General features: G+C 45.3%; 3 protein-coding genes across 3 annotated transcripts; 1 reads left to right on the top strand and 2 right to left on the bottom strand.

Annotated features, from left to right (window-relative positions):
- Positions 1-1,190: 1,190 nt before the first annotated feature.
- sco1 (synthesis of cytochrome C oxidase 1) lies at positions 1,191-3,920 on the bottom strand. The gene is made up of 7 exons (XM_076996816.1): positions 3,378-3,920; positions 3,130-3,243; positions 2,840-2,930; positions 2,333-2,530; positions 1,994-2,086; positions 1,763-1,878; positions 1,191-1,531 (listed from the first exon to the last, which is right to left on the bottom strand). The coding sequence occupies exons 1-7, from the start codon at positions 3,540-3,542 to the stop codon at positions 1,397-1,399; spliced, it is 912 nt and encodes a 303-aa protein (XP_076852931.1). The 5' UTR covers positions 3,543-3,920; the 3' UTR covers positions 1,191-1,396.
- A 2-nt stretch (positions 3,921-3,922) lies between these two features.
- On the top strand, positions 3,923-16,835 carry tbl3 (transducin beta like 3). Its single transcript, XM_076996810.1, has 23 exons — positions 3,923-4,129; positions 4,265-4,316; positions 4,433-4,528; positions 4,673-4,720; positions 4,868-5,009; positions 5,097-5,181; positions 5,506-5,676; positions 5,886-5,961; positions 6,070-6,166; positions 6,502-6,698; positions 7,426-7,564; positions 7,885-7,943; positions 8,094-8,200; positions 9,301-9,436; positions 9,753-9,983; positions 10,211-10,281; positions 10,382-10,538; positions 11,472-11,530; positions 12,014-12,117; positions 13,327-13,398; positions 13,718-13,876; positions 14,121-14,214; positions 14,793-16,835. The coding sequence occupies exons 1-23, from the start codon at positions 4,098-4,100 to the stop codon at positions 15,160-15,162; spliced, it is 2,754 nt and encodes a 917-aa protein (XP_076852925.1). The 5' UTR covers positions 3,923-4,097; the 3' UTR covers positions 15,163-16,835.
- noxo1a (NADPH oxidase organizer 1a) lies at positions 16,183-19,856 on the bottom strand. Its single transcript, XM_076996815.1, has 8 exons — positions 19,705-19,856; positions 19,498-19,578; positions 19,275-19,347; positions 19,009-19,192; positions 18,703-18,893; positions 18,457-18,564; positions 17,940-18,057; positions 16,183-17,640 (listed from the first exon to the last, which is right to left on the bottom strand). Exons 1-8 carry the CDS (start codon positions 19,768-19,770, stop codon positions 17,001-17,003), a joined length of 1,461 nt encoding a protein of 486 aa, XP_076852930.1. The 5' UTR covers positions 19,771-19,856; the 3' UTR covers positions 16,183-17,000.
- Between the last annotated feature and the right edge of the window lie 1,088 nt (positions 19,857-20,944).

Consider the following 20,944-nt stretch of genomic DNA (forward strand, 5'->3'; position numbering starts at 1 on the left):
GCCCCATGGTGGGGATAATCAGCCAGCAGAACTGTTGCTTTTTAATGACCTACAAAATGCCAAATGAAGGGCGGGAGGCGGCTGCACGTTTTATTGGTCTTTAACAAACAACTGCTGCTGTAGGAACAGTCCCGCCAGGGAGCAGCCTGATCCCAGATCAGCACCTCTCTGGGAGTGTTTAAATCTCAATGTTTACATCTTGACTAAAGACTTATCTGTTTACTTTGGCCTTTGGTTAATCTGTTACATGTTTACCACATCACATATCTTTCTTCTCCGGGGTTCAGCTGGGGAGTACTACTGCAGTCGGAGTCTACAGTACCAATATTAATGCTCTGACACAGAATGGAAACCTGGCGTTCATCACAAGACATTTACATGACAATTGTTCATTCTGGTTACCTTATACTTAGTCTGATTGTGTGATTTGTGTATTCGTCTGTATAATTTTATTTTGTGTAATTTGTGTGTTTTTGTGTGATTTGTGTTTTTGTCTGTATAATTTGATTTTGTGTCATTTGTGTGTGTTTTGTGTGATTTGTGTATTTAACCAGGCCACCCAAAGGGGATGGGTCCCTGCTGAATCAGACGATTGGATACAAGCACCTATCCGGATACAAGCACCTGCCGGTGGATGTACTGATGCCGGGGTTGGATGTGCCATTGCCACAAGAGGTCGTGTGGATGCTAGCTCCTATCAGAGGCTCACCATCTGCACCGAAGGGACTGTGACTTGGCCGGAGAACAAGAACCTTAACTACTACTGTAGAACCACCCTGCGCACCATGGACTTGTGCGGGCCACCCAATGGAGGATGGGTTTACTTTTGATTCTTGGTCCTCCCGAGGTTTCTTCCTAATCCCCACCATCATAGGGAGTTTTTCCTCGTCACTGTCGCCTTTGGGATCTGGACCCATAAGATTGTAAAGATTGTAAAGCTGCTTTGTGACAACATGTGTTGTGAAAAGCGCTATACAAATAAATTTGACTTTGACTTTGGGAAGGATAAGCACACCTGCCCTGCTGCTGAACCTGAAGGGCACGCGTGAAGCAGTCCACGGCCAAATGAATCTGTGGACCGATGGCTTTAGATTATATCAAGTAATCTGAATGAAATGGCTGATTTGTTGTCTCCAACAACAAAGTACAACCACAGAATTCTGCCACAGAACTGCCGACCATAGAGAATGTAAGGTAGTATACTCATAAATATCATTTATTATTTATACAATCATTTATTAATTGTATAATAGTAAATAATAGTCTAATTAAGTAGTCAAATAAAAAAAAGTGAAAAGAGTGTTTTAGTCCACAATTATCTGTACACAAAGACGATGAGATGGAGGAACTGGCATAACACAAACAGCATTCCCAGAAGGCCTAGTGACAGGGAATGTTACTTGGCCAGCTTGTGTTTCCTCATGTGTGATGCAATAGACGAGGAGATCTCAGCTGCCCTTTTGTTCTGCCCATAGTAGTCCACAAACTTGCCATCAGGACCCACCAGATACATGATGATGGTGTGATCGACCTGAAGTTTAGAAAGAAGCACACAGACAGCCACTTAGAAAGCTTTTTTCTACACATTTTTTTTCAAGCTTTTTTTCTACAATTTTTAAAGATTCTTACATTCAAACTTCTATATACATGGGCCACACAAATTTTCACTAATAATTTTCTAATATCTGTATTAGGATAAGCCAATTTTCATTTTTAATACTCCCAACTCTGCCTGCATGTTTGGAAGGAATGCAAAACTCACAATGTAGTCGTTGTCTTCATCTTTGGGGCCCTGGCTATAGTAGACTCTGTAGGCTCTGGAGACCTGCTCGACTTGAGCCACTGTTCCTGTTAAACCTATCAGCTTGGGTGAGAATTCTGCAGAAAGGAGGAAAGAATGGCTATTAAATAAGAGCAAAGGTCATGCTAGCATAAATTCACTATTCAACCTGCATGACGTATTCGACAAGTTTCTTTTCCCCGTGTCTTGTACCTTTCACGTATGCTGCCAAGGCCTCTGGTGTATCTCTCTCTGGATCAATTGTGATCAGAATTGGTGTCAAATCTGGAAGTGTCTTTATCCTCTCTGTAATGTTAAATATCACAATCACAACGGAAATCAAGTAAGTGAACCTCATTATAATTTTTTATTCACCACTTTGCAACAAACTGTGGAAATCAATTTGGACCAGAAATAAAGAGAGAACTGTTGTGTATATTTAATAAGATTTGACTGTATTTTTTTTATATCATCACGTAATGTAACATGTAATATGCGTCATGCTATGGCGCCAAGCAGAGCTCACTGTATGCTTTTAAAAAGTTACATTACCAATTTCATCCACGACTGCGATCATTTTCTCCAGTTCATCAGGACAGATGTCCGGACAATGCGTGAATCCAAAATAGATCAGCACCCACTGGCCAAGGAAATCTTCACTTTTTGAAGGCATTTTATTGTGATCAGTTAGAGTAAACGGGCCTCCAAGAGCTGGCTTTCCTAAAGACTTTGTCCTTTCTTTCTCAAGCACTATAAAAAAAAAGTAATTCCATCATTCTGCACATGAATCAGAATAAATCAGCAACACCATCAGCATCATTAAAGAGACACCATCAATAAATCAACTAACAACAGCTCAATCTCAAAGAACACGTAAGAGTTTACAGCAATAATCAGACTTCACTTGTGTACCTTCTAGTCTCAGATTTGGGTATGTGCTATACTGTATTCATTTATGTATGGAAAGAGGAAAAGCAAATATGAATGCATATAATGTTGAGCTGAATGAGGAAGCTGATATTGATAAAATAAATTACATAAATGCTGTAAATGCCTTACTTTCCTCCTTCTCCTTTTTAAAGTATTTCATCCCCAAAAGAAGAGTTCCACCAAAGGCGAGCGTGATAACCAGAGACTTCCATGTTACTGGCTGTGGACGAGACAGAAGGTAAGAAGAGATGTAAGGAAGACAGCTCACGTGATTCGTTTTGATACGGTGGTCTGATAACCATCAGGTGGAACACAGACCCTCCTAACATCTTATCGGACACTCGTTTCCAGTTGTCTGACGTCACTTTAGGCCAGTACCCAATGAGTTAACAGGGTGTGACGTAGAAAATGACGCTTACGCCAAACTTCTTTTCGGGAGGTTTGTTGCGTTCAGACGAGGGCGGCGGTGGAAGGGACGTCAGTGTCCGTATATTCGGAACTCGAGATGTTCTGCACAGGACTGTGAAGTTCGGCTGTGGTGTTGGAAAGAGCCACGCAACACACAGCGCTTTAGCTATACAGTAAATAACAAAAACCACCGTCCATATCGGACCATGTTAGGCGATGTCCCCGTCGGATCCTCCCTGGTGTCCTATAAATGACCTACCAGTCGGAAGCTGTCCCTCCTGGACAGGTCTGGACATGTGTGTCCCGTGGTGCCCCGTGTGATGTGGCGCGCCAAACTCTGCAGTCTACACCTGGAAACACTCGTTTGGAGCAGGACTGGCTTCAACCCCGCACGTCCCTGGACATGTAGGCACAGTGTAGCCATGAATCCCAGTGGTAGCCACTACAGCACACACTAAACCAGCTCCACTCGGCAGCACACACACACTGACTGCACCAGCGAGGTGGACAGACGATTACAAACCCGCTCTGAGGTCAGATCAGCTGCATGCCGTGTACGCTAGCAGCTGGAAGTCAAAGCGGATATGGTGCAGGGAGCTTCTTTCTCTTTCGCCCCTGCAGACTCGTGGTAGTGACATCTAGCGCCTGTACCAGTGATTCACACAAGTGCGTGCTTGGTATATAACGGGCTGCTGTGATATTGTTAAATAGCACGAATCAAATAAATAAATAAAGAGCGCATTTATAAATCCTATGACAACACTGTGTAATTGCATATAACACAGTTCCACGTGTAGCGCGCAGGACGCTTGGCGTGACGTCATTTTCCGGCGACAGGAGTTGTGTGAACACACACGCGCGCGAGGACAGCTCGAACACATGCGCGAGGACAGGTTTCTCCTAATGAAGCGCTCGTGCCACTTTAATCCTCATTAAACGTGTTTTTTTACAAAGAGTCGTGAAAGGAGTTTGGACCGACATGGCCGGCAACACTCTCCGATTCAAAACGAAGTAAGTTTATCTCATTCCAGCGTTTTCTCGGGCAAAGCGCGACAGATAACTAAACGTGTTTGCTAGTTTTGATGACTAGCCGTGTCTGTAGTGTCCATGTTTTTATCTGACTGTTAAACGTGTGTGTGTTTGTAGTTACGCTGTTTCCAGTAAGATCGAGCCCTTCTACAAGGGAGGGAAGGTGCAGGTATGTCGAGTTTGACCAATATGGTGGGGTGTAACGAATAGCAATGTTACTGCAGTTTAAACTAATGACTGTCATCTTTCTCTTGTCGTTTATTTCACCCATGTGCTGACACGAAGATAAGTCACAATGAGAAATACATATTTTGCACTTGTGGCTCAAGAGTCAACGTTTTGCAAATTGCTTCAGGCAAAATTGTCCACAGTATCGAGCAGGTAAGTGTGGTCTGCATTTTTTAGATAAGTTAAAGGGTAATAGGCCTGTATGTTCATTTTTAGATAAGTTAAAGGGTAATAGGCCTGTAAGTTCTTGTATGGTGCTCCGAACGTCCTACAGTTCAGAATCTGTTCTTTGTTTAGGATGATCGAGAAGATATTACCTCGTTCTCCCTCAGTCCGGATGATGAGGTATTTCAAGCTCCCATCTGTTTGGGTTCTTTCCCATCTAAACCAAATGCATTTTTAAATCTCGAATTTTACCTTGTGGAGCTGTGACGTCCTGTCGCTCCGTGGGTGATGAGCCGTGAGTGTGCAGCTTTTCCCCCGGCGTGGCAGGTGCTGGTGACCGCTAGCAAGGCCCTGCTGCTGAATCAGTGGGACTGGAAGCAGGACAAGTGTGTCCGCTCCTGGAGGGCCATTCACAAGGTGCCGGTGGCCAGCATGGCGTTCGACAGCACCTCTACTCTGCTAGCCACAGGTAGGGGACACGCAGACTCATGATCTGACGAGCTTGACCAGAACCGGTGAGATTCTGTGGTCATTTCTTGCTTCTGTGTCTTTGCAGGGGGGTGTGATGGAACTATAAAGCTATGGGATGTAGTGAAACAGTACTGCACACACAATCTGAAATGCTCATCTGGTGTTGTTCAGTAAGTGATCAATTTCGAGATTATCCTGACTAAGAAATGTGGTCGGTGTCTCTGTTCAAGACGCATCAATAGTGCTTACCTGTTTGTTTTTGGTTTTTTTGTGAGCTAAAATTGTTCAGTCCTTTTGAAATGTCAAAATGCTTTGAAACTCATTTTCAATACTTCTCAAAATATCAGCTTGTCTGCAAAGCATCTCATTAACATTGCGTGGAAAGGTCCTTAAAGATAAGGGTGTCAAAACCCATGAGGTTCCGATGATTGCAGTGTACTGACCTGCAACAGAGCTCAGGATCACATGTAGCTGTAACCTTTAACCCTGGTCAGCCTGGTCCAGTTCCATCCGCACATGGACCTGCTGCAGCTCTTCTCCTCGTCTCCGGACTGCACCATCCGCATATGGGACCTGCGCACCAGTAAGTGCGTCTGCGTGCTGAAGAGCCATTTCAGCCTGGTCACCTCCCTGGCCTTCTCCCCGGACGGCCACACCCTGGTCAGGTGCGTAGCGTGAGCGGCCGCACCGTCTCTGGTTCTGCTGCAGACGGTTTATTCACGGCCTCGTTTGCTTTTATTCGAAGTTCATCATCTGTTTGTCCATCGTGAATGTTAAAACCATGCGGCGTGTTTTCGTTTGGTGTTGAAGCCATGCGGTGTTTAAGAAATGTGGTGTGTTGTCAGGCAGTCTTTAAAAGGTTCGGTGTTTGCAGTTCTGGGCGAGACAAAATCTGCACAGTGTGGGACCTGAAGGAGAGGAAAGAGAAGAGGACGGTCCCCGTCTATGAGGCGAGACTTCCTTCACATCCCCTCATCCTTCTGATCCTCTTAAGAACTGCAGATTGACTTCTCACTATCTGTGTGTGTGTGTGTGTGTGTGTGTGTGATTGCGTTTAGGCTGTGGAGGGAGTTCTGATTCTCCCTGAGAATGAGGATTACTCTGAACTCGGCATTAAAAACAAAGAGATGCACTTCATCACTGCTGGCAGTAAAGGTTAGCGCTCAGCGTTTCTGCACATGCACAGACAGATGTTAGACGTGTCTGAGCGGACATCAGCAGTGCACCTTTAGAGTAGCAGGAGCACGCGTGAGCAGAGATGTCAAAGCCTCACACTGATCAGAAGTGCTTCTGATGGAGGGCTTGTGACTATTATTGTTTTATGTGGCTTTGTTTGCTCTTTAGTCGTAGTTTATATTAAATGTGGCGTGCAAACAGTCCGTGTGAACTGGAAAAGTCTTGATCGGAAACACTGATCACACTCTGTAGCGCTGCTGTGAAGAGCGTGTGGACTTGTCTAAGCGGCGCTCACCTCCTGACTCTCTCCCAAGGTGTGCTGCGTGTGTGGGGCTCCGTCTCGGCGCGCTGTGTGTTCACGCAGACCCTGCCCGCCACGCCGGCCCCCGCCGACGACCCCCTGGGCCTGGTGCATTGCCTGTCCATGCCCCGCAGCGGGCGAATCGCCACGGTTACTGCCGAGCACAACATCCTGCTTTACCAGCTGCCGTCGTTGAGTGTGCAGCAGCAGGTGAGATGTGGTGCTAACGGGCCAAAGCTCCTCTACACCCATCTACTACACCTCTACACCCATCTACACCTCCTCTACACCCATCTACACACCCAACCATCTACACCTCCTCTACACCCATCTACACACCCAACCATCTACACCTCCTCTACACCCATCTACACACCCAACCATCTACACCTCCTCTAAACCCATCTACACACACACACACACCCATCTACACACCCAACCATCTACACCTCCTCTAAACCCATCTACACACCCAACCATCTACACCTCCTCTAAACCCATCTACACACCCAACCATCTACACCTCCTCTACACCCATCTACACACCCAACCATCTACACCTCCTCTACACCCATCTACACACCCAACCATCTACACCTCCTCTACACCCATCTACACACCCAACCATCTACACCTCCTCTACACACCCCACGGTACACGGTGCAGTCGTTCACAGATCACACTTGGGAGATGTCAGTCATCCATTTTCAGAGGCACTTAAGATAGTATATTTTAATTTTAGGAGATAATTACATATAAACAGTACTGGATGAGAGACATATGGTTTTAGTTTGAGAGGTTCAACAATGTAGCACATCTTTCCCCTGCCAAACACCATTCAGTTAATACACCTGCTAATCTAATGCAGCGTAGTTCACGCAAGCGTCAAAGCAACAGGCTAATGCTCGAAAGGTCTTTTTCTTTTCTGTGTGTTAAGTTTGTGGGTTACAATGATGACGTCCTGGATGTGAAGTTCCTGGGGAAGGACACTCACATAGTTGTGGCCACCAACAGCTCGCAACTGAAGGTGTTTGAGCTGGCCACCAGCAGCTGCCAAATCCTCTATGGACACACAGGTCAGTGGCGGCCACCAGGTGGCAGCACTTCCACGAGTTGTCGGTTTTTCAAATAACAGAGCAGGCGATCTTCATATTCAGATTTAACACCAATTACAGATTCAATCAAAAGTTACTAGACAGTAAATGTATAGTACAGAGTTGATCTGTAATTGGTGTTAAACTAATACAGTACACTAATGGTTTCTTTTCCTGTTCTTCTCACTCTTATAGTGCCACAACAAGTTAATTTCCCTGAGGGATTCAGTAAAATCTTGAAAATGAATTGAAAATACTGTTTGTTTGATTGTCCAGATAATTTAGTGTGTGTGTGTTTGCAGACACTGTCCTGTGTCTAGACGTATTCAGGAAAGGCTCCATGTTTGCAAGCTGTGCCAAGGTGAGATGGTTGCGCTGTTTGTTTGGAAACAAAAACCTGCCCTTTAATCCCCATGCACCAATACAGATGCATTTATGTATATACATCTCTGGTATATTCAAAGGCCCTCTGTGAAAGAGTGTGTGCACGTATGTCCACTGTGTTGCGCAGGACAACAGTGTGAGGGCATGGATGATGGACTCGGACACGGGTCGCGTGCGCTGTGTGGCCCAGGGCTACGGACACTCCAACGCTGTGGGCTCCGTTACCTGTTCCAGGTTGAGTATTTAAGCTGGACTCCGCTCTGATACATGACATGCATGCAGAGAAATTGCAGGCCTGTGTGTGCTGTTAGATTCAAGTTTGTTTTACATGCTCCAAATATCACTTCTTTCTTCTTCTTGACGTATTCTTGGAACACTTTTTTTTAAGGTACTCAAGGCGCTGAAGGTTTGCTTCAGGACATCATTGTGCTTAAGGGTGGAAGTTTAGTTTAGGAAATTTAGACACGTCTTGGAAAAAAAAAAACTCATTGAAGTATTTGTTCAAGTCAAAACTGGAGGCGTTTTTAGTTTAGCTCTGTTGGGGAAGAGGAAGAGCTGTAATTAAGGCCAGTGGACTGTTTATTAAGCCATTGTGACATGTTTCGCTTTAGAAATACTTTCATCAAGTCGACTGGTCGTGCGATGTGGTGATAATCCTGTGTACTGAGCTAGGAGGAAGTAGTGCCTGAAATGCTTTCACAATGAAGCTTCTTTTTTCTCAGCACCACGGGTCAGGTAGTTCTTGTTACGTTAGCGAGGTATTCGGCCTGTAATTCTGTTTTTGTTGGCTTTGGGGAAAACTTGTCTTTGTGTTTGTTTGCTGGAGCACCGCTGAGATTCATTAGACATGACCAAATTCAGAGGCTCTCTGGAAACCTTGTGGGTTTTATTAAGAAACAAAGATGGTTTACGTCTTTCAGCTTGCAGTTGAATTTTGAATGATGTGGGTTCAGACTCTGTACACATTCGTCTCTGGTACCTCACAAATCCACTGTGTCATCAATGGCATTAATGAGAGGACATTTTGCACAAAGTTTTGTAATTATTTACGATGGGTGGTGTGCTTTAAAGAGGACACTATGTGAAGATCAGTACATTTACCGGATTGCTACATTTCAGTGACCTCACTGAAAAATAATGGCTGAGTAGCCTCACCTTGTGAATCACACTCACAATTTGTTTATTGGCCAAGTATGTTTATACCTATGGGGGATTAGGCTTGGTGTGCATGTCACTCAAAAATAATTACCTGTAAGAGCTGGAAAAGGGTGAAATGATGTGCCTGTCTGTACCTGATGTGTTCCTCCATTCTGCCCCCTGCTGGCCGTGTTCAGGTTAAAGAACAGCTTCCTGGTGTCTGGGAGCCAGGACTGCACTATTAAAGTGTGGGATCTGCCCGAAACGCTTCCTGACCACGGCTCTGAGCCAGCCAGGCTCGTCGCCCGGGTAACGGAGAAGGCTCACAGCAAGGTCAGCCATCGCCTGCGAGGCCGTTTCACTGTGACTCTGGGGCTTCCACAGAAACCTGCCTCAGGCCCAGTGTTAGAGGGAGCAGTTCAGGTGTCATTCGTAGACTTTTAATCCAAAGATGAAGGCATTCTTCCTTCTTCTCACTAATTCTTTAGTGTGGTGTCCTCTTCCAGTCACGCTTTTTCTATTCAGCGGCCTCTCAAGTCTCTTAAGCTTGGAGTGAATAAAGTTCCTCATTTGTTTGCGCCAGGTCCTTAAACTACGGCTTTACTTCCTTTCTCTTCTGTCTCCCTGTGTCTTTTGCTTCTCATTACAGGATGTAAACAGCGTGGCGGTCTCTCCCAACGATAAGCTGCTAGTGTCTGGCTCTCAGGACCGCACGGCTAAGCTGTGGTCCCTGGCAGACATGAGCCTGCTGGGGGTCTTCCAGGGCCACAGACGGGGCATCTGGTGTGTCCAGTTCTCCACAGTAGACCAAGTGGTGGCTACGGCCTCGGCCGACGGCACGATGAAGATCTGGGGTCTCCATGACTTCAGCTGCCTCAAGGTGTTTACTTTAATGGAGTAACGTATGTGTGACTCGGCAGAGAAATATGTGTGTGGTTGTTAGGAATTTCCATAGCTATTGTAAGGCCGCTCATTCAGGATTTTAACTGGTTAAAATATTTGTTGTGTGTGTGATATCTCATGCAGTTACGCTGCTTTGAAGGCTGATGTGACATTGAAGTAACCTCTAGTTTCTCTTGTTTATTTATTTATTTATTTTATCCCCAGACATTTGAGGGACACGATGCTTCTGTGCTGAAGGTTATATTTGTCAGTCGAGGAACTCAGCTGATTTCTGGGTAAGTCGTGCTCTTCCCGCGTTATGGAACATTTGGTGTCTAATACAGACGCACGTTCATGAGTTCGTCCGTCCGTCCGTCCGTTTGTCTTGCTCCTCAGTGGGTCCGACGGCCTCATGAAGCTCTGGACAATTAAGACCAACGAATGTGTGAAGACATTTGATGTCCACCAGGACAAAGTGTGGTCCCTGCACGGCAGCTGGGCCGACAGCCTGGTGGTGAGCGGCTCTGCCGACTCCACCGTCGTCGTCTGGAAGGTGAGCGTGCACGTAGCTCCGCCCCCTCCCCTCGGGCAGCGGGCCGCTGGGGGTCACAGGTGGGCCACGGGGGTGGAGGTGCTGGAACCAGTACTGAGAGTAGCGTGTACAGTGTATGTTCTGGCACCATGTTGATGAGTTGCAGCTATTCATTCAGAACTGGACATTTGTAACTATGAGTCTAAGTGCATCTTCCAGTGGCGGAGGTGAGGGTGTATGACGTTTTCTGACCGCTCGGGCGTAATTGTCAGAGAAGTACATTACAGTGATGGAACGAAATGGGGGAAATATGCAAGGAAACTACTATATATGAATGAAAAGGCATAGATGGTCCTCTAATACCATAAGGAACCTGTGTTTGGGCTGGCATCATTTACCATGAAATGATTGACAGATGGAAAGGTGGGACCTTGGACCACAATGTCCATTCAGTAACCCTGCCCAGATAAGGCCAGTTTAATGATTACAAAAGGAAATGGTGTGTTCACAGACTGTAGTGGATGTACTCCGTAGGAGAGGGGAGTGTAAACAGCAGATACGTGCCAAACAAAGTGTACTTTCCATAAAAAGAAGAGCTCGATTACTTTGACTGCTGAAGTAACAACACATGAAATACTGACAACTCCTCACAGTAGTAGTGCTGGCAAACACTTCAAGCTTATTTAATTTGTATGTTGTCATTTTTATACATCCCTAAGACCATATTCACCCATCAAACAGGGTAGCACAGATCTAGGCTGAAGGACGTTTAGGTTTTCCGAGGTAGTTTCTGCCAGATGTACTGGTGGTCTCGGACTGATCGGTCTCCTGTGTTGTCCTGCGCATCACTGATGGCTTTATTCAGCAGGCCCAACACAACAGTGATGGGGAGTGTGATCTGATCTCTCACCCAGTTCTCTATCCACTGCTTTTGTGACACTCCCCCTTTTGCAGGATGTCACCGAGGAGGAACTTGCAGAGGAACAATCAAAGCAGGAAGATCAGATCCTGAAGTAAGTCGCGTCCTGCTGCGCTCGGTTTAACCAAAGCTTCCTACTGGCTCTTTGTTGTATTGTGAACTCAAAATCCAGCCGCATGCTACAGTAAGGAAGTGACTCTAATTCCCACTGCATTGCTAACCACGTGTACTTGTGTACACCTTAGCGTTAGGTCAGTTTCGTTTTGACAGTCCATACCCATAGATAAAGTATTAAGATAATCAAAGCTATGTTTAAAGCAATGAGAAACATGCTGTCTGGGAAATATGCCCATCTGGTAAATGGCAGGGCCATGATGGTGCTAGAACAGGGTGTTAAGTACCCAATCCATATGGTCCACACTGTAGACCCCTAGTAAGCCCACTTATTTACTTTTCCTGGAGTGTTTACAGGTCGAGGTAACTGCCTTTAACTGGGTTATGGAAACGTGACGTAGACTGTGAAGTCTCCGATGTTTTCGAAGATTTCCGTCGTTCTAATCCGGTCCACTCGTTACAGGCAACAGGAGCTGTCCAACCTGCTGCATGAGAAGAACTATCTGAAAGCTCTGGGCATTGCCATCTCTCTGGACCATCCTCACACGGCCCTGCAGGTTATCAAAGGTATGAGCTATGGGCCCCTTTGGTTGTTCCAGCAGGTTGGGTCCCAAGTGACAGCCATTCAATAGACACTGCAAGGTGTGGAATGCTGCTCTTGACATTTCTGGAAATTTCCGATGAACGTTACTGGGCCGTCCAACAGGTCTAGTGAGCAGCATACACATTCTCATGAAGGCCGTCTGTTCTCTGACGGTTTGGGCTGTGGAAACTGAAAGATCGGTAACTTTGACATAATAAATGGAACCATTGTTCTAGACGGAGGAATTTTTCATTTCCATTTTTTAGGTTTGATCTCCACCTCTTCCATTTTTTCCCCATGTTTTTGTGTGAAGTCAAATGTTTTTCTTCTAATAGAAAACTTCAATTGCAAATTACATATTTTAATGACATTTTTGTACAGCTATTTGAAATAAATTATGCCAACTCATAAAGTGCGTAGTTTAGTTTTATAAGAGTAAGTATTCTCATTTGAGAATTTGGTGGAAAGCAAAGAGACTTATGAGCCTGTCTGATCACGAGGGAGTCAGCAGCAGCTCACAGTAATTTTAGGATAATGGTCACGTTCTCTGACCGCACCAGACACGCCCCAAACCCAAAGCGGACTCGCAGCTTGGCACCCATGAACGCACTGCTGCGGAGAACTTTCATCTGAGAATCAGATTTGACTTCATGCTTCATGACGCGGTACAGTGTGTTCTGTGATGGCAAATGTCCGCGGACCCACTGAGGCTTTCGCTGAGCTTCAGATACAGCTCATTCTAGCATGCACATGAATCAGAGAACAAAAAGATTCACTGCCCTGATAGGAAGATTTTATTACATCTCAACTTTCCACTTTGTATTGGTAGCATTTAGTCATCAGCAGATATTTCAAGGTTAATATGTACAAACACAATGAAGTTTGCAGCCTGGACTAAGAATACTAGGTGGAAAGTCTGTAGCTGATGTGCTAATGGAAACTCCAGGATGCCACTTTCCTCACCTGTGCTTTGTCTTGGGCTTTTGTCTGTAGCTGTCTCACTTTACAGACGCCTCAAAGTTTACGCAACTCTGTGACTGTTGTGGTCTGTCCTGTTTTGGACAGAGCCGTTATATCCGCCTGCTCTGTGCTTGAGCCCAAATCTGTCAGCTCCTAACACGAGTACAAAAGAGTGACAAAGAGGGTTTTTGTGACGTGGAAGATTTTAAAAACCCGATTGTCTGTGTTGGCAGCGGTCCGGCAGGAGGAGGAGGGGGGGCGGCAGCTGGAGAAGACCCTGCTTCGCCTCCGACACGACCAGAAGGGTGAGCGCCGTCCTCCATGTTTCAGCGTCCGTCTGATCTCTGTGTGGCATTTACAGATACCGCGGCCTGCTGGCTTGCAGCACAGGCAAAAAGAGGCACATTGTGCTCTACCACACGTGGAAGCATCACGCCATCCTGAGCTTCTGTGTGTTGCGGTCCAATTAGTTTGGCAAATGTGGAGTCACCATAATAACGGAACCCCAGGGTTCCAAGGCAGGTGGAGAGGTGGCGTGTGACGGTTCTGTGTGTGTGTGTGTGTGTGTGTGTGTGTGTGTGTGTGTGTGTGTGTGTGTGTGTGTGTGTGTGTGTGTGTGTTTAGAGTCGCTGCTGCGCTACTGCGTAGTGTGGAACACGAACGCTCGGAACTGCCTGGACGCCCAGGCCGTCCTGCAGGTGATGCTGACCCACCTGAGCCCAGAGGAACTGCTCCAGCTGCAGGGGGCCCGCACTCACCTGGAGGCCCTCATCCCCTACACCGGTCAGTGGGCAGGGTGGTGGAGGTTGGGCTGATGTGGGGAGGTAGGTTTTAGATCAAGATGCATCTTGCCAAAAGACATCTGAAGATAAAGCCAAATTATCTGTAGGGAACGTCCTGCTCCTGAGACCAATTAGACTGTAACAGTGGTCATGTAAGGCGCATGGGGGAATCAGTAATGCACACAGGCTGTCTGAGATAAGGTGGAGGAGGCCTGCTGTCTGACGCTCAGCCTGGTACCTTGCAGAGAGACACATGCAGAGAGTGGGCCGTGTTCTCCAGGCCTCCATGTTCCTCGATTATATGTGGCGGCAGATGCGAGTGGCGGCAGGAGGAACCGGGTGAGTACAGCAAAGTCCGAGCTCGGCTGTGTTTTTGCCTCCTTTCCGAGTCATTTACAGCATCGTAGAGTTGCGTGATCGCTATAATTAAACATTCCATGTTTTTTTTTTAAAGTGGAAATTTTGACTTATGCTTCAGTATTTATCAGCATAGGAAGAAATGTCTGATTTTTCCATGATGCAGGCTCAGACCTTTAAATAGACAGGCTCTGGTATTTGATCCAGCAGAGATTAGGCGTGCTAGTGTTTGAGTGTAGTTATACACGTAGCACATCGATCATTCCGATGAACCAGAGATTTTGTCATGAAGAGCGTGCGAATAGCCATTTGTTCAGCCATGACGGTACCCATTATATCCACATCTGTACTTACCCCAACCTGCATACATGAACTGAAGCTCTGTGATTGTTCACACGTGACGGGATCCATTAGCCCACAGGACTTCTTGTGGTCCAAGTTATATTTTAACTTGCTTAAATAAGGTAATAAGAGAATTTCTGGTATGGTTTATGGCTGAAGATGGCGAGTATTGATTTTGATGGAGTGCAGTTAATAACGTTTTGCTGTGGCTTCTCCAGTGTGGATGTGAGAGAAGAGGAGATGGACACCAGTCCTCCTGAAATATTCACCGTAGACAAGCGCCCTGAGCTAGAGGAACGTGGTGTAGAAGCAACCCGGCAGTGGGAGCATGACTGCGGTGTTCAGGACTCGGACGGCGGTGAAGAAGAACCTGAGGATGACGACAGCGTCAGCGCTGCGAAGAGCAGCAGCGAACATCGCACACAGCTCAGGAAGGAGAGCGGGCCGCTGAGGCCTGGACCCAGGGGGGGCGGGTCCAGCACGGAGAGCTCGGAGGATGATGACGACGACATCATGGAAAGTTCCATGAGATGCCCCCCCACCCAGGGTGCCGTTGCCACTTCCTGCAAGATGGCAGAGGCAAGGTGATGGGGTCGCTGGACAGGAAGCCATGAAAAAAGCTGTCGGGGCATCGATATACGGCCCCCTAGACTGGACACCATATACGGCCCCCTAGTCTGGATGACTGGTTTGGCTCTGCTTACTCATGGCTCTCATTTCCATGAACTTCATCATAATCCTCCGTGGTAATTTAGGGTCACTTGTTCTGATGTAGGGAAGTGGACGCCACCCTTTACCCATCATACGATGTGCAAACATAATTACATCTCGACTCTCTACGTTTGTCATTGTTACTCCAAAAGATATTTTAATAAATTGTCTTCTTTGTAAAAGTGTATTGTTGAGGGGAGGGGGGTGTTTTGCAAACAAAAAAGTTGCCACCTTCAATCTGATATATCGATGTGTAATAGGCTCCCATATGTGCTGTCCCTAATCTTAGCTTAATCCGTTCAAGCCACCTGCTCAGATGATGGCTAACTGGTCTCTCATGGTGACCATGCTGATTGGAAGTTCTGCAAGCACTGGAAACCATTTTCTGACAATACCTCCAACACACAGGAAAGTGATTACCCTGTAACTTACCTCAGGACTTGACTCCATCCAGACCGTAATGCATAATGGGACAGAACAGAAAACATTTATGTTGATGATGAGAACTTGTTGGGTGGGTGTCATTCCAGAGACACCTCTGCGTTCTCTTGTGAAGACTCTGGAACATGGCTAATCTTACAAAACTTTGGCTTTTACTGCAGAACCATCAGCAGTCTCACAATATTGAGTCTGTGTAACCGCTGAAAATTACACGCAATGAAGAACCCAACGTGATCTTCTGAAAGTCAATCTACAGTTGATAAACAGCACAGCCAACCTCCTCTGCCAGACTGCTCCTCTCCCTGGTCTGGTATTGCTCTCAGTTTTGGTTTGCATTTTAGCCTGACAAAAGCATATATGAAGTAACTATATGATCAACCATTAAAGTTATATAAAAAGAAAGGTTAGATGAAACTGCTACTCATTGATCACTATAGTGTATATAACACCAGAATGCACAGTTTGATCAAATTTATTAAAATTGAGAAGAACTGTTGACAGACACAGTAAGTAATGCATATAAGGCACAACACCGGGTTTCCAGTATGGAAAAGAGTTCAGTGTTCCTCGATAAGGCAAAAATCGCATAAAAACAAGTATGAAAAAACTTTGCATTACAGCATTTACAAGTTATTCCATCTCAAAGAATATAGAAATTTTAGCTTCTAAAACTGATAATACTTCATTATTTCATATACATAATTAATGTCTTTCAAGTGTGCCAAACGCTCTTGAATACAAATAGTATCTACAGTAAAATAGTTCACAATGGGTCTGATTTACATTCTTAAATAATATCTCACCCACTGGCTATAGTTGGATGTAAGTTATCGGGGTTTAAAGAAACAGTTTATGACATGAGGAAAGTCAGAAACAAGTTTGCCCATCACAAAAACAGGTGAAAATGTCCCCAAAAATATTTCCAGACAAGGTATTAATCCCTTCAGTACAACTCAAGCATGTTACTGCCACTGTAAATATAAAAATAATTGTTGACTAGATGTCTGATCCGTAAACAGACCAAAACATCTACTCCACTGGTTAATGCTGATAATTAAAATCATTGATCAGAGAGCAAATACCAAAGGCACCATCATATAAATCAAGTTTCTTTAAATCAAAATTCAGTCTATTTACAGCATGTTGACCTGAATCTGTATCACCATTCTGCAACTTCATGCTGTCCCAGTACATCCCAGCAAACCCTTGTGTGGTGTCCTGGGTCCAGCTGGCGTTCGTAAAACTCCACTCGCGGGCGGCTGTTCAGCAGCTGTTCAGCGGCTGTGCATGACCTCCAGCTGCGGGGACAGCTGGTTTTTGGATGCGTTTTTGCGTGTGACGGTGGTGCAACGCTGGAGGATCTCCTGAGCCTGGGGCCTTGGGGGCACTTTGGGCATCCTGGATGGCTTGAACAAGTTGGGATCTGAGATGCTGCCCATCAGCCTGCCCTCACCAGCGCTGTTGGGGCTCAGGCGCTCCGTCGTCATGGGTGTAGGCGTTCTACACCGGCGGATCTCTGGGACTCCGCCGTTGAACGAGTCGCCCGGCACCGAACTGCTGTCATCAGTGGAGCTGATCTCGCTGCTGTAGACGGAGGCCGTCCGACTCCTGGCCCCGTCCTGATCCGACGGCTGCACCTCGATGGTGGGCAGCACCCACTGGGCCGACAGGCCGGACTGGGGATCCCGCAACACTTCAGCCGAACGGGACTTGGTCTTGTCGGCAGGACGCAGCGTGCTGGAGGGCAGCTGCAGGTGAGTGAACAAATGGTTCAGCTGGTGCCCCTCGATCTGCGGCGAAGCCAGGAATGAGGATGAGCCGTGGAAATCGGGCCGGCCCGTATTCATGTGCACCCGTGGATTGCTGTACGGCTGCAGGTACATGGTGGGGACGTAGCCGACTTTGCGGTTGTATCTGAGAGGAAAGAGGCGCAGTGAGCTACTCTGAGCAGGCTTAACAAAGGGCCTAACAAAGTGATCAGTGTTTTTAAAGCAGAAGACAAATGTAAGGCAAATGTAGGACAAAGTTTTGTCTCAAAGACCTACACGATTTGATTGCTTCAAGATTTGAGTGTTGCAAGATTTAAGTGCTGCAAGATTGTTTCGATTGTTGTCTGCTAAGCAGACAAAAGCTCTCTGCTTGCTTGAGAAGCAGGTATGTCTGTTTCTTTGTGAGCTTTTGAGTCTGAGCCTCAGCCTTGGAGATAAGCTTACCTGATTAACCACCACCCATTATCAGATTTTTGGAGCACTTCAGCCACAGTGCCTATCTCCACAGATAGTTCATCTGTGTTCGTGGATTTGTAACTTCTGGTGACAACATAGAGAACACCTGCCGGAGAAGAAGAAATTAAAATTTATGTTCCAGAAACTCTTTGGTACTTATGGACTGTTCGTCTTTTATACATAATATGTTTTGCTTTGTTCATTTGTGTATTTTAGGTGCTTCAAGTAGGTTATAATAATTATAAAACATTTATTTTTTACTACACTAATCAGCATATGAATGACATTTTGGGACACGGGCATTCTTTCTGTATGATTTTATCTTGGAATGTAAAAAGCCAAAACTGATTGGCACTTCTTTAGCACTTCAACCAGTTCAACCTGTACATGTTTTCTCAAATTAGAATTTTTTAATCAAATAAACTCTTAATTTATTTTATAATTTATAATTAAGATATTTCAATGAATTCTTTTCTTTTTATTTCGCTATTTAAAGGCTTCTTACTTTCACTGTCGGCCGGATCAGTATCCTCGTCAGCCGCGTCAGCCTTCTCCAGGTAAGGTGCAGGAAACCAGGCAATACACTTAGACTCGTTCTCCACCAGCCACCATCCTGAGCAGACACATGCACGAAGCTTACACCAGCAACAGCGGGGTGCAAACATTTGACCGGTAACTGAGAGTGAGCTCGTACTGACATGCACACTCGTGCGCAGCCTCTCACTGTAATTTGCAATTGTTGCAGACTCACCTGCTTTGTCCTTTATGAGCACGTCTACAGTCTCGTCCATGTCGACTTTGAAGGGACGGTTCTTCGTGTCTTTAGTCTCGTAGGGAGCGATACAGCGGTACGTCTCGGTCACAAACGGCTGTGTTACCCCCGCGTCGGATCCTCTGGTCGCGCTCGTGCTCTGCGCGTCTTCCGACGGCATGATTACTATGCTGCGACCAAAAATGTCATTTCATTTAGGTCACTCAAGAACTCGTTCAAAATGCCAGCATTTAATATCACGTTTTTTTAAGCTTGCAATGTGCCGCGAGCACTGACCGCGATTACCTGTTCTGCGTAAATTCGGGCTTTAAGTCATCGGGCCTTGGAATGAGAAAGTGCGCGAGCTCGGCGCTGCTGGAGACGCGCTCGTGCGCGCTGAGCAGCGCGGTGCAGTATTCCTCGAGCGCCTGCAGCCGCAGCACGGACTTGCTGAACCTCTTCGCCTGGGCGCTGTTCTTCACCCTCTCAGCTAGGAGATGTTCGGAGTGGACGATCAATTCCCCACAACATGTCTAATTCTGGGTTTTATTACAGATGTGAGGAGCATTTACCTTTGAACTTGGGAAGAATTCTCTCGGAATTTTTGAATGGATTTGGTGATTCATATTTTTTCTTCAGTTGTTTCTAAAATAAACAGAACATACGTAAAATAAACTATATAGCCTATATATTTTAAATGTTTTATATTATACAGGCCTATATAATGTTCTTAAAATATAACAACAGTTTAAATCACCGTACAACAACAGCAATAATAACCACAAAAAATCTCACATGCAATGTTTTGAAGTCCTCGAGTTTTCTGTAGACGATGAGTTCGTTTCCATCTGACCAAAGAACAGAGGTCATGTACAGCTGGAGAAAAAGGATCAAACATTTGGATGTTAGTTCAGAGCTCACGAACACATCACGTTTTTCACAGATCTGAAAGCAGCATTGTCCACTTGCGCAAAACACTACAGTCCATCAACTCAGTCTTACTTTGCTAGTATCTTTGTGCATTACACCTATAAGGCGAATGTTTACAGGATATCTCTTCTCTTCCATGTTGTGCAGGCAAATCACGTCGTTGTATTAATTCCCGAACACGTACACTTCCAGCAAATCTAGAATAATGGACAGCAACATTTTGGCCCATATATATATATATGCAGCGCTATAGAGACTGGAGGCGTGGCACACAGGTGGATTAGATGTGGAGTCCGGCATATTGCGTCACGTTACAGGGCAGATTCAAAGCTCGTGGAAAAGCTTGAGCAATTATTGTTGACAAAGCTATTGTGGTGCGCTGGCAAACAACGTGGCAATTGCTTTAAAAAATGAATCTATTATTACTGACAATGGCACGAAAAATACTTGAACATGCTGTCCTCGCTGTAAACAGGGTTACTTTGACATGCTGAATCCACATTAATACGGAATGTATACACTCATTGATGCGAATATACGTATTAAAAAATCTGTATTTCTTACTGTATTTGATCATTTCTTCTTTATTGAACTATGTATGCATTTAACATTTTACTATAGCTACTGTAAATGAATGCTGACGTCAAACACATTTTCTGTGTTAAGGTTTCAAATGTAACGAAAACGCCGATGAATGGCTGATAGCCCAAAACGCTCGTGTCTTGGTAAACGTGTCAAATAAACCATTGCATAATGTATACGAGTCCTGTCCTATTTAAATGCAATTTCTTTAGTTACTCGTAGAATACTATTACGAAAAGTATTATATCGTCGTGAATCATAATTTCAATTATGTACCACGGACTTAGATTGTGAGCTGGTGAGTATGTATGTCATTCTGCTCCCATTTAAACCGCAAGCCACACAGACGCATCGGTGGCCAAAGGAAAGCGATTACGTTCAGTACAGGACTTACAGAAAAGAAAGCGTCGGTATATTGTAGGTTGAGAGTATCCTAAACTGTAGCCATCTTAAATTTGAGAAGCATTAACTACATTCGGGATTAAACTTGAAGGATGTTGAAGAAACCTGAGCCTCATCACTAAATACGTGGTTGTTCTGTGTCATCAGTGATTATTTTAATAGGCTGTTTTACTTTTTTACTTTTCAGATTGTTTTTATTTGTATTCGAAATATGAAAAGTTGTATCTAAATTAGAGAAATTGAAACTGAGAACAAATGAGGAAAAAGTACATCTTTGCAGCTTTTAAATGTTTATGGGTTGTAAGCAGCCTCTTGATCTTGAATGTGC

Source organism: Brachyhypopomus gauderio, chromosome 2, assembly GCF_052324685.1.
Source record: "Brachyhypopomus gauderio isolate BG-103 chromosome 2, BGAUD_0.2, whole genome shotgun sequence".
Classification (NCBI taxonomy): Eukaryota; Metazoa; Chordata; class Actinopteri; order Gymnotiformes; family Hypopomidae; genus Brachyhypopomus; species Brachyhypopomus gauderio.

Coding starts and splice junctions, on each gene's coding strand:
- sco1 (XM_076996816.1), bottom strand. CDS start 3,542: ATGGCTACACTGTGCCTACATGTCCAGGGACGTGCGGGGTTGAAGCCA. Junction 3,244..3,377: donor GGAGGGACAGCTTCCGACTG/GTAGGTCATTTA, acceptor CCAACACCACAG/CCGAACTTCACAGTCCTGTG. Junction 1,879..1,993: donor CTTGGCAGCATACGTGAAAG/GTACAAGACACG, acceptor TCCTTTCTGCAG/AATTCTCACCCAAGCTGATA.
- noxo1a (XM_076996815.1), bottom strand. CDS start 19,770: ATGGAAGAGAAGAGATATCCTGTAAACATTCGCCTTATAGGTGTAATG. Junction 19,193..19,274: donor AATTCTTCCCAAGTTCAAAG/GTAAATGCTCCT, acceptor AACATCTCCTAG/CTGAGAGGGTGAAGAACAGC. Junction 17,641..17,939: donor AATGGGTGGTGGTTAATCAG/GTAAGCTTATCT, acceptor CTTTCCTCTCAG/ATACAACCGCAAAGTCGGCT.
- tbl3 (XM_076996810.1), top strand. CDS start 4,098: ATGGCCGGCAACACTCTCCGATTCAAAACGAA. Junction 6,167..6,501: donor CATCACTGCTGGCAGTAAAG/GTTAGCGCTCAG, acceptor CTCTCTCCCAAG/GTGTGCTGCGTGTGTGGGGC. Junction 6,699..7,425: donor CGTTGAGTGTGCAGCAGCAG/GTGAGATGTGGT, acceptor CTGTGTGTTAAG/TTTGTGGGTTACAATGATGA.